Source organism: Thalassophryne amazonica, chromosome 12 (genome assembly GCF_902500255.1).
Source record: "Thalassophryne amazonica chromosome 12, fThaAma1.1, whole genome shotgun sequence".
Classification (NCBI taxonomy): Eukaryota; Metazoa; Chordata; class Actinopteri; order Batrachoidiformes; family Batrachoididae; genus Thalassophryne; species Thalassophryne amazonica.
Window position 1 is genome coordinate 49044493 of NC_047114.1, and position 12247 is coordinate 49056739.

The window sequence follows — 12247 nt, forward strand, 5'->3', positions numbered from 1 at the left end:
CGTATGTTAACTGCATTAGAACCATGTTAATGCAGTCCAGTTACCAAGCTGGCAAACCAAACACAAAAGAAATGATATGACCTACCTTGGTGTTTGAGCGTTACAGTGGTAGATGTATTGTGTCATGGTATCATCCTCAAACAGATCTTCAAATTTTCTTTGAAAATCAGGACGGAATCTATTCACCAAGCCTGGACCTGAATCAGTGACAAGTATTAGCATGAAGCATTTTACCACAGGTCAAATCATCAGATAAAGACGTCTCACCCCATGGGCCCGCTGCTCTAATCACAGCAAGGGGGTTGAAGAATGACATGATTGATACAACAGCTTTAACCCAGTGTGGAATGGATGGCCTCTTCACCTCTGACCCCTGAGTCTGACCAGCCTGGGTCTGATTATTTACCTTCTGTCGCTCAGGAAAACCCCACGGGTCCACCAGGATAAGATGTGATACTCTGCAAGAAGAGATAAATATTCATAGTGATACTTTAAGACTGCATCTTAAAACAGAGTCTGCTTAAAAGGAGGCTCTTTGCCTTTGACTGATCAAAGCTCATAATTTAAGAGTTTATCTTAATACTAACAGAAAAATAAGAGGCTAGAAGGGTCTGGGAAGTGTGGATTGCTCTGTGGATGGTATGTGTACATACATAAATACAAGTCACACACACATTCACACATTGGCAGCAACATACTGAGGCATACATAAGGTGCAATCAGCAGTATATACTGTAAAGTGCAAACAGAAGTGGCACTGGTGGAATGTAAGGTGGAGCAGCATGGTGGGTTAGTGGTTAACACTGCTGCCTCACAGCAAGAATGTCATGGGATTGAATCTCACCTGTGGCCTTGCCATGTGGAGTTTGCATGTTCTCCATGTTTTTGTGTGGGTTCCCTCCTGGTGCTTCCTCCCACATGCAAAGACATGCAGGTTAGGTAAATTGGAAGCTTTGAAAAAAATGTCCGTAGTGCGGGCCTTCCCAAAGTCTATGACAATTCCTTGGTCTTACTGCTGTTCAGGAAGCAGTTGTTTTTGTTGTGCCACTCTGCCAGCTGCTCCACCTCCAACCTGTAAGCTGTCTTATTGCCTTTAGTGATGATGCCTACTACTGTGGTGCCATCAGCAAACTTGATGTGATTGCTGCTGATACTGACAGCACAGTTGTGGGCCAGAAGGGTGAAGAGCAGGGGGCTCAGCACACATCCCTGGTCACTGAGATGGAGCTTGAAGCAATAACTACCAGCATGGCATAGGCATCCCTTTTTTCTAGATGGGGCAGCATCAGATGACATTACGTGGTCTGCGGATTTGTTGCCTCTGTATGCAAACTGTAGAGGATCCAGATGTGTGGCCAGGCAAGCTTTGATGTGCTGCATGACCAGCTGTTCAAAGCACTTCACCTCAATTGTAATGAGAGCCTTGTGACAGAAGTCATTCATGCATGCTGGGGTGGGCTTCTTTGGCACGGGTATAACTATAGCACTCCTGTGGCAGGTCCGGGTCATGGTGGCAGAAGACCAAGCAGCTCATCCCACAATTCCCTATCCTCAGCCAAGTCTTCTAACTCTTGCTGTAAGATTCAGAGGCATTTCCAAGATAGCTGGGAAAAATAATCCTTCCAGCAGGTCCTGGGACTTCCCTGAGGGATCCTCCAAATTTGATGTGCCTGGAAGGCCTTCCTTGGGAGAAGAGCAGCTGGAAACCTTACCACATGCCTGAACCACTTCAGCTGGCTTCTTTTGATGCACTGAAAAAAAATGCTACTTTGGATCAACTTAAAAAATTGATGTAATTTGTTACAGCTAATTTTTTTAGTTTCTCACAATGTATATTTATCATTCTGTAAAGTGATTCCAGCAGATTTAAACTGGAAACCACAATTTTCCATTAGACCAATGTAAATAAGTACTTTGAATGAAGTGCACTGTGTTTGACTTTTTTCAGTGTGCAAAGAAGCAGCAGCTGTACTCTTAGTCTCTTAGTCCTTCTCACACTGTCCCGGAGTGTAAGCCCAGATACCCAAGAGAGGAACCTCATTTCTGCGGCTTCTGTGTGTGACCTTGTTCTTTTGGTCATTAAACAAGGCTCTCAAGGATTTCGTACTTAAAAAAATTTGATTTTCTGTAAAATTAATCTTTTCAGAGCATATATCTGTTGACTTTCTTAGCAGCTGGGGACAACACCTGATAACAACAAAATCTGATATTTTATCTCTTGCCCACACACACACGCACGCACACACACGCACGCACGCACACACACACTCTAATGTTAGGTTGCTACCATGCAAGGTGCTCAAGTGAACACTGGGAGCAACTTTGGGATTAAGGAAAGGAAGGAAACCTCAGCAAGTTTCCTGCCTGACGGGGATTCAAACCAAGGACCCTCTGATAACTGAAGGGTTAAGCTGCACAATCTAGTATCTCCAAACCACAAATTTTTAACTGATGCAACATGCACTTAGCTGCTGAGGTATCAGTATCAGCAATATACGAGGTCTGTTAGAAAAGTATCCGACCTTTTTATTTTTTTCAAAAACCTGATGGATTTGAATCACGTGTGCTTGCATGAGCCAACCTTGAACCTTTGTGCGCATGCGTGATTTTTTTCACGCCTGTCGGTTGCGTCATTTGCTTGTAAGCAGCCTTCGTGTGAGGATGGGTGGAGTCTCTCTGCGTTTTTTCTTTGGAAGGAAATGGCAGAACGACTGGAGCAGCGCGACTGCATCAAATTTTGCCAGAAACTGGGTGACAGCCAGGTGGAAACCATTCGGATTATTCAGACGCTTTCGGTGATGATCCTCTTGGCATCACACAGATTAAGGAGCGGTACAACCGGTTTAAAGACGTCCGCACAACGGTGGAGAGCGAGCCACGCTCAGATCGGCTATCAACATGCTGAAATGACCGGATCATTCCAAAGTGAACACTGTGGTGATGTGGGACCGTCGTGTGACTATCCGAGAAATTGCGGAAGAGGTGGACATCAGCACTTTTTTGGCACATTCCACTGTGACAGAAGATTTTGCCATGAAAAGAGTTGCAGCGAAATTCATCGGCACAAAGGTGATGGCGCAGCAAAAGCACTGGCAACTTTCTGGCTTTAAGAAACACTATAAGAAATCAGAAAAAAAAATTGTGGCAGTCAGTAACGGTTACTTTTTTAGACCAAGCAGAGGGAAAAAAATATGGAATCACTCAATTCTGAGGAAAAAAATTATGGAATCATGAAAAACAAAAGAACACTTCAACACATCACTAGTATTTTGTTGCACCACCTCTGGCTTTTATAACAGCTTGCAGTCTCTGAGGCATGGACTTAATGAGTGACAAACAGTACTCTTGATCAATCTGGCTCCAACTTTCTCTGATTGCTGTTGCCAGATCAGCTTTGCAGGTTGGAGCCTTGTCATGGACCTTTTCCTTCAACTTCCACCATAGATTTTCAATTGGATTACGATCCAGACTATTTGCAGGCCATGACATTGACCCTATGTGTCTTTTTGCAAGGAATGTTTTCACAGTTTTTGCTCTATGGCAAGATGCATTATCATCTTGAAAAATGATTTCATCATCCCCAAACTTCCTTTCAACTGATGGGATAAGAAACGTGTCCAAAATATCAACGTAAACTTGTGCACTTATTGATGATGTAATGACAGCCATCTCCCCAGTGCCTTTACCTGACATGCAGCCCCATATCATCAATGACTGTGGAAATTTACATGTTCTCTTCAGGCAGTCATCTTTATAAATCTCATTGGAACGGCACCAAACAAAAGTTCCAGCATCATCACTTTGCCCAATGCAGATTCGAGATTCATCACTGAATATGACTTTCATCCAGTCATCCACAGTCCACGATTGCTTTTCCTTAGCCCATTGTAACCTTGTTTTTTTCTGTTTAGGTGTTAATGATGGCTTTTGCTTAGCTTTTCTGTATGTAAATCCCATTTCCTTTAGGCGGTTTCTTACAGTTCAGTCACAGACGTTGACTCCAGTTTCCTCCCATTCGTTCCTCATTTGTTTTGTTGTGCATTTTCGATTTTTGAGACATATTGCTTTAAGTTTTCTGTCTTGACGCTTTGATGTCTTCCTTGGTCTACCAGTATGTTTGCCTTTAACAACCTTCCCATGTTGTTTGTATTTGGTCCAGAGTTTAGACACAGCTGACTGTGAACAACCAACATCTTTTGCAACATTGCGTGATGATTTACCCTCTTTTAAGAGTTTGATCATCCTCTCCTTTGTTTCAATTGACATCTCTCGTGTTGGAGCCATGATTCATGTCAGTCCACTTGGTGCAACAGCTCTCCAAGGTGTGATCACTCCTTTTTAGATGCAGACTAACGAGCAGATCTGATTTGATGCAGGTGTTAGTTTTGGGGATGAAAATTTACAGGGTGATTCCATAATTTATTCCTCAGAATTGAGTGAGTCCATATTTTTTTCCCTCTGCTTGGTCTAAAAAAGTAACCGTTACTGACTGCCACAACAACTCTGATTTCTTTAGTGTTTCTTAAAGCCAGAAAGTTGCCATTTGAAATGACTTTAGTTTTGTGTCATGTCTGTGATCTGCTTTTGTTCTACAAAATTAAACAACTGAATGAACATCCTCCGAGGCCGGTGATTCCATAATTATTGCCAGGGGTTGTATTTATGGGAATCTATGTATTTGCTGGCCCTGCTCTAGACTCTAGCATCCTCTCCAGGATGTACCCCCCATATAATTGCTGGGATACGCTTCAACCCTCTAACCCCCTAGCCCCCCGCCCCGCCTCTTCACCCTTGATGAGAAGGTGGGTATGGATGGATGGATGGTATAGAAAATGAATGAATGAAAGAATGTGCATCTTCCTTTAAATCCCCATGTGTAAACTGTTTTTCTCCATTAAAAAAGGGAAACACTGGGTTTTGCATCTGAACCCTTCAATTCCACCTCCCCATTCAATATCATAACTGGACTCTGCTGATATGACGCTATCTAAATTGATTAACTGACTCTACTTACATGCACAGATTATTTTAAAAAAATGCATTTGTGCATTGACTCTGATTCAGAGCTGCAGCAAGAGTCACCGGGTTCTTTCTGGTTCATGCCCCTCCCCTCCACAAAGTTTCAAGGAAATCATTACAAATGTCCTGGAATAATATGATGACAAACACAGAAACTAAGACACAAGTGAAAACATAACTCCCTTTTACCAGTAAAAGCTGAAAATTGCACCCAATCATCATTCTTTCTTACCTTGAAGGATGTTGGATTGCATAGGAGGTGGCCAGATAACCCCCCAGGCTGTGTCCCAGCAGAATCATGTTCTCAAGGCCTACAGACTGTCTCCATTCCTCAATAGAGCTGACAAACTGCTCCTCTGCCTTTTCGGCATCTGAAGGAAAGTGGGGCCTGGAGCTCCTGCCAAATCCAAGCAGGTCGAAGGCGTATACAGGCCGAGAACGACTCAGTGCATCCAAGTTCCTAATCCATAGGCCTACACCGCCTCCAAAACCATGGACCATCACAAGGGGCGTCTTATGGCCTTGAGTTGAAGTTTAGAAAAACCAAAGAGTGGGAAAATGTACAAGAAGTAAAACATACAAAAAAGTAGAGAAGCACCAGCGTGGTGTACACTAAATATCTTACAAATAATGATACAAGTTATATTGCAGCTGTCACCTCCCAGTAAACAAACCTAGGCTAAGAGCAGTGTGGCAGGAACAAGTACCTCCATCTAGAGTATTTGGGATGGTCTTGTTTGTGATGGTCAGCGTCCATATTCGGTCTTTACTTGGAAGAGTCACAAACCTGGCCCATAGGTCATTCTGAATGTCTGCCATGAAAAGATAAAGAAAATGAACTATTATGCCTCTTTCATATAGGAGAAGTAATGCATTTTCCAGAGTATAAATTGCACTGGAGTATAATGTTGCTCCTGTCAAATACAACTCCAATTCCAATTAAACTGGAATGTTGTGTAAAATGTAAATAAAAACAGAATACAATGATTTGCAAATCCTCTTCAACCTATATTCAATTGATTACGCCACAAAGACAAGATATTTAATGGTCAAACTGATAAACTTTATTGTTTTTGTTCAAATATTTGCTCATTTTGAAATGGATGCCTGCAACACATTTCAAAAAAGCTGGGACAGTGGTATGTTTACCACTGTGTTACATCACCTTTCCTTCTAACAACACTCAATAAGCGTTTGGGAACTGAGGACACCAATTGTTGAAGCTTTGTAGGTGGAATTCTTTTCCATTCTTGCTTGATGTATGACTTCAGTTGTTCAACAGTCCAGGGTCTCCGTTGTCATATTTTGCGGTTCATAATCTGCCATACATTATCAATGGGTGACAGGTCTGGACTGCAGGCAGGCCAGTCTAGTACCCGCACTCTTTTACTACAAAGCCACGCTGTTGTAACATGTGCAGAATGTGGCTTGGCATTGTCTTGCTGAAATAAGCAGGGGCGTCCCTGAAAAAGACGTTGCTTGCTTGGCAACATGGGTTGCTCCAAAACCTGTATGTACCTTTCATCATTGATGGTGACATCACAGATGTGTAAGTTGCCCATGCCATGGGCACTAACATACACCCATATCATCACAGATGCTATTCGAAACTAAACTATTCGAAATGTGGACTCATCAGACCACAGCACACTTTATCACTTTGTGTCTGTCCATTTCAAATGAGTTTGGGCCCAGAGAAGGCGGCAGTGTTTCTGGATATTGTTGATGTATGGCTTTTGCTTTGCATGGTAGAGTTTTAACTTGCACTTGTAGATGTAGTGATGAACTGTGTTAACTGATAATCATTTTCTGAAGTGTTCCTGAGCCCACGCGGTAAGATCCTTTACACAATGATGTTGGTTTTTAATACAGTGCCACCTGATGGATTGAAGGTCACGGGCATTCAATGTTGGTTTTCGGCCTTGCCGCTTACGTGTAGAAAGTTCTCCAGATTCTCTGAATCTTCTGATTATACGATGGACTGTAGATGATGGAACTCCTAAATTCCTTGCAACTGAACGTTGAGAAACATTGTTCTTAAACTGCTGGACTGTTTTTTCACGCAGTTGTTCATAAAGTGGTGATCCTTGCCCCATCTTTGCTTGTGAATGGCTGAGCCTTTTGGGGATGCTCCTTTTATAGCCAGTCATGACACTCACAATTAGTGTCCCCAGTTCCCAAATGCTTATTGAGTGTTGTTAGAAGGAAAGGTGATGTAACACAGTGGTAAACATACCACTGTCCCAGCTTTTTTGAAACGTGTTGCAGGCATCCATTTCAAAATGAGCAAATATTTGCACAAAAACAATAAAGTTTATCCGTTTGAACATTAAATATCTTGTCTTTGTGGTGTATTCAATTGAATGCAGATTGATATGAAGTTGTAGAGACTTGCTTTGAGTTTGAGTTTAAGGAGGATTATTTTAGAAATTTCAATATTGAGAAGCCTGAATTACTTTTTGTATATTAAATGGCATAAACAAATTAAAATATGTAAAAGTCGTAAACAGTTGCCAACAAAGATTTACAAGCAGCTTGTTAAGTGTCTCGTTGTTTTTATGGTCATTGTGCACATGGTCGCATTTCATGTGCTGGTGTATCAAAATGGGTGGACTGTAATTTTTATGAACATCAGATGTCATTTCTTGGAAAACAGAAGACAATCCTGGTATCATAAAGCTTAGGATGTTCTCTTTCCAGTGATATGTGTAGTTCATAACATTTTGACATAAATCAAGGAACTTCTGGTCTGTTGATATAATTTTGTCAGGCGTGGATTCGGCGGGGGTGATTCAATAAACATACAGTCATTTTTTTGCCCAGATGTCTTTAAATATGGTATATTATGAAAGAAAAGGTTCTTCAGAACATTTTGACACCAGTTCCATAGATTTTGCATAAAAACTGACTGAATAATGCTATTTTTTGCAAAAAAAGGTTAATTCCAAGAAAACAGACAAAAATGTTTTGAATTCCAATACATTTCCCATTTATTTATGTCACATAAATTGGCTTTTTCTCTAAAACTAAATGGAATAATTAAATCCAGAAAGCTGCATTTGAAAGGGATACATGTGTATGCGTTACATAATGAATTTTGAAAAAATTACCATTTTGACCATATTACACTTTTTAGGCCCAGTTTGTGAAATTCATCCACATCAAAAGATGCCAAAACGGCCAAAAACTGGAGGTTCACTAATCCTTACCTGTATCTGTTTTACATTAATCCTAAGTAAATCCAAAAAAAAAAATCTCAGTGGAGTTTGTATGTTTGTAATTGTTACGCCCCTCACCCAGTGTGTGCTGGGTCAGACCCCCAACCCAGATACCCTTCACCATCACGTTTATATCAGTATTATCTTACAGGCAAGAATCTTGGATTCTACCGTCTTCAAAAGGGACATAGATGTTGGACGCCAGGAAGGCCACCAGCTCCAAAATGAACTTGTTCTAGAGAGAGAGACAGGAGAAAATATACTACTATTGTGCTGCATTGTTTTCTATGTGTATTAGATCTGGACAGTAATTTACCTTAACTGGAACAACCAGGTTCAGAAAATGGATGGAGAATAATAATAATAATAATAATAAGGCTAAAATTTAAAACACACCACTTTATTTATAATCCAGTTTGTGAATGGTAAATTGTACATATTAATATACGAGGTCTTTTAGAAAAGTATCCGACCTTATTATTTTTTTCAAAAACCATATGGATGTGAATCACGTGTGATTACATCAGACATGCTTGAACCCTCGTGGGCATGCGAGAGTTTTTTTCACGCCTGTCGGTTACGTCATTCGCCTGTGGGCGGTCTTTGAGTGAGGAGTGGCCCACCCTCTCGTCAATTTTTTCATTGTTTAGGAATGGCTCAGAGACTGCTGCTTTGTTTGATCAAAATTTTTTCAAAACTGTAAGGCACAACTGAGTGGACACCATTCGATAAATTCAGCTGGTTTTCGGTAAAAATTTTAACGGCCGATGAGAGATTTTGGTCTGGTAGTGTCGCCGTAAGGACGGCCCACGGTGCCTGACGGCGATCTGCGCTTCAAGGCGGCAGCGTCTCGCCGTTTCAAGTTGAAAACTTCCACATTTCAGGCTCTGTTGACCCAGGAAGTCGTCAGAGAACAGAGAACTTTCAGAAGAAGTCGGCATGAGGAGTTTATTCGGACATTCCATTGTTAACGGACATTTTGTAATGAAAGAACGTGCGGGCAGAGTCGCATGTCAGGCCGGACCCGACCGCGGGGGGTCGCAACAGGAAAAACACCTCCGTTGGAAACCTTAACGGGCAAGCTGGAACATGCCCAAGCTGTTAAACAATTTCTCAGTTACTCACTTGTTGAAAGCCATCAAAAGCCGCCTGAATTTTACAAATGTTTTTTAACACGGAGGTGTTTTTCCTGTCGCGGCGCACACAGATTCGCCGAGTCGTTTCCGTGACGACTCGGATTTGCAGCGTCGTCACAGAACCGACTCGGCGAATTTGCGCGCATGTCTTTCATTACAAAATGTCCTTAAACAATGGAATGTCCGCATAAAGTCCTCATGCCGGCCTCTTCTGAATCTTCTCTGTTTTCTCACGACGTCCTGGGTGAATTAAGCCTTAAATTAGGATGTTTTCAGGTCGAAACAGGCCGACGACGGCGCCTGGAAGCGATGCGCGACGTCCCGCTCCGTGGGAAGTCCTTACACCAACAGAAACACCCCATAATCTCTCATCAGCCATTAAACTTTTCACCGAAAACCAGCTTAATTTCTCGAATAGTGTCCACTCGGATATTCCTCACAGGTCCAGAAAAAATTTTGATAAAGCAACGCGCGCCGTCTCGAGCAGCGTGTGAAACAAAGGAATTCAGCCGAGAGAGCAGGACCACATCTCACTCAAGGCCTGCCCACAGGGAAATGACATCACCGACACGCGTGAAAAAACTCACGCTTGCGTACGAGGGTTCAAGCATGATTGGTGTAATCGCACGTCATTCAAATCCATATAGTTTTTTTAAAAAAATAAAAAGGTAGGATACTTTTCTGATAGACCTCGTATGTGTGACAGTCAACAAAAATTATATTTTAGTTTCAGGACACTTTAGCCAATCATGTGACTGCTATCCAAACAGTCACATCAGACATCAAACATGAATGTGAAAAAACAATAGCAATCTGAGATTTCTGACGTCGGCCAATCCGGACCCAGATCACCTCCAAAATTCACTGGAGTCTTCCATGCCCTAATATCTATCTGTGATGGGGGTATACTTAAATATGAAATGGACGAAATAGAGCGGAATGGGGACTAATAATCACAAAATGGGGGTAAAATGTAACGAAATGGAGCGGAGTGAACCAGACTGACTCCAAATAAGTACTTTTATTTAATTGTTTGGCTTTTGTGTTTTTTGTGAGATGCGCTCAGTACATATAGTAGGGCCAGGTGAAACTTGAGTCAGTGGGTAAGTCTGCTCCATTTTGTTATGTTTTGCCCCATTTCGTTATTATCAATCCCCATTTCGCTAAAAAAAAAAAAAAAAAAATTAAATAAAAGTACTTAATTGAATCATATTTGGAGTCAGTCTGCAACATTTCACTACATTTTACCCCCGTTTCGTTATTATCAGTCCCCATTTCGCTTCAAAATAATTAAATAAAAGTACTTAAACTGAATCATATTTAATCATATCTGGAGTCAGTCTGGGTTAGTCTGCGCCATTTCATTACATTTTACCCCGATTTTGGGATCATCAAGCTCCAATTCGCCCCATTTCGCTCCATTTCGTATTTTAGTATTGTGGTGCAAACTGGGTGAGAATCCATGAAGTAGTTTTGATGTAAGTAGCAAAGCCTAAAGAGAAATCTTGATACAGAATCCGGATCTGGACCACTTCTCAAATTTGATGGAGTCTGATGCCCTAATATCTATCTGTGGTGAAACGTTTGTCAAAATCTGTGCAGTAGTTCTGACATAATCCCGCTAAAAGGCAGACAGACAAATAAATAAATAAACGCTGATGATTTTGTTTACGTCCTTGGCGGACATAAAAATAAAATCAGATTCAGGTCACTTCAAGTGGTAATGTGAACTGAGTTAAAGATTGCTGAGTCATGCTATGCCACACGTTTTGTCAGTGGTAAAAAATTAATTTTTAGTGAGCGAGTTTCAGGCGATTAGCTGTTATTTTATCGTGACTTTAACACTATTACTCAGCAGGTTACTGATCTAAATGTGTAAATTGGAACAGACTGTTTTTAAAGGTCTAATAATTTAATAAACGGAAACACGTCCAGTCCAGGTGACATTATTTCCAGAACAAAACAACAGTGTTGACGCTGTTTTGTGTTACTTACTGTGTGTCGCAGTCGTTATGCATCGGACCTGTCGCTGTAACAGAATCCATTGAAACACCTAAATTCCATATATTCACTTAAAACAATAAGATCATGTTGCTCAGGAAGCCGTAATGTGTTCAACGTTGTGTAACTTTTCTTCTTTGATAAGGTCAGCTGACTGCACACAAAGATTGTCTCCTGGCAAGATGCGCCACCGATGCAAAAATCTCATTCATTTCTCCGGGGTGATCGCAACAAGTGCAACATTGAAGAGTAGCCTTTATTCGCAAAGTATCTTCTAAAGAATACAAGAAATTTGACTCCAATGTACTCTCTCTGTACAAACCTGTATAAATGCACTAAATAATTCACAAATAAAAAATGTGCACATAAAAAATGCAAATAAAAAAATGTGCAAAGGACAAACATATTGAAGTTGTACATGAGGTATATGAATTAGTGAGTTTACGAAAATTTTATATATATATATATATATATATATATATATATATATATATATATATATATATATATATATATATATATATATGACAGAACAGTAAAATGTAGAAAAGATCGCGAAATTAAAACCATTCTGAGAAAAAAAAATGTGTCTGGGGTTCTTTTTCCTTTCTATTTTTCAGAAGTTGGTGATTGAAAAAATACTGAAATTGTTTTCAGTACTATGAAATAAAAAATAATTTTCTGAAGCAATCGTTTAATTGTTCAAAGGTTTCAACCTAGGAATCGCAAGCTTTGAACATTTTGAAACACTAAATCATTTTCTGTTTGAGTGTGTTGAAAACAATTCTGCTCTGTTTCCTAAATGAGCTTTTACACATTATGACTTACTCTTGGTATTTTTTTTATTTTGAAGAAGCTGAAAATATTACAAGA

At 40.5% G+C, this 12247-nt stretch overlaps 1 protein-coding gene across 3 annotated transcripts in view; it reads right to left on the minus strand.

Annotated features, from left to right (window-relative positions):
- The window catches only part of abhd4 (abhydrolase domain containing 4, N-acyl phospholipase B), a 31772-nt gene extending 20249 nt beyond the window's left edge, over positions 1-11523 (minus strand). The window contains exons 1-6 of one of the 3 annotated variants that reach the window (XM_034183559.1): positions 11369-11523; positions 8387-8472; positions 5731-5831; positions 5252-5547; positions 268-458; positions 86-197 (exon numbers count right to left, since the gene is read on the minus strand). In XM_034183559.1, coding sequence (XP_034039450.1) covers positions 86-197; positions 268-458; positions 5252-5547; positions 5731-5831; positions 8387-8472; positions 11369-11418 — 836 coding nt within the window. In that variant the 5' untranslated portion in view covers positions 11419-11523. Of the gene's footprint in view, positions 1-85; positions 198-267; positions 459-5251; positions 5548-5693; positions 5832-8386; positions 8473-11368 lie in introns of all 3 variants that reach the window. The other 2 variants (XM_034183560.1, XM_034183558.1) reach the window with 2 other exon arrangements.
- Between the last annotated feature and the right edge of the window lie 724 nt (positions 11524-12247).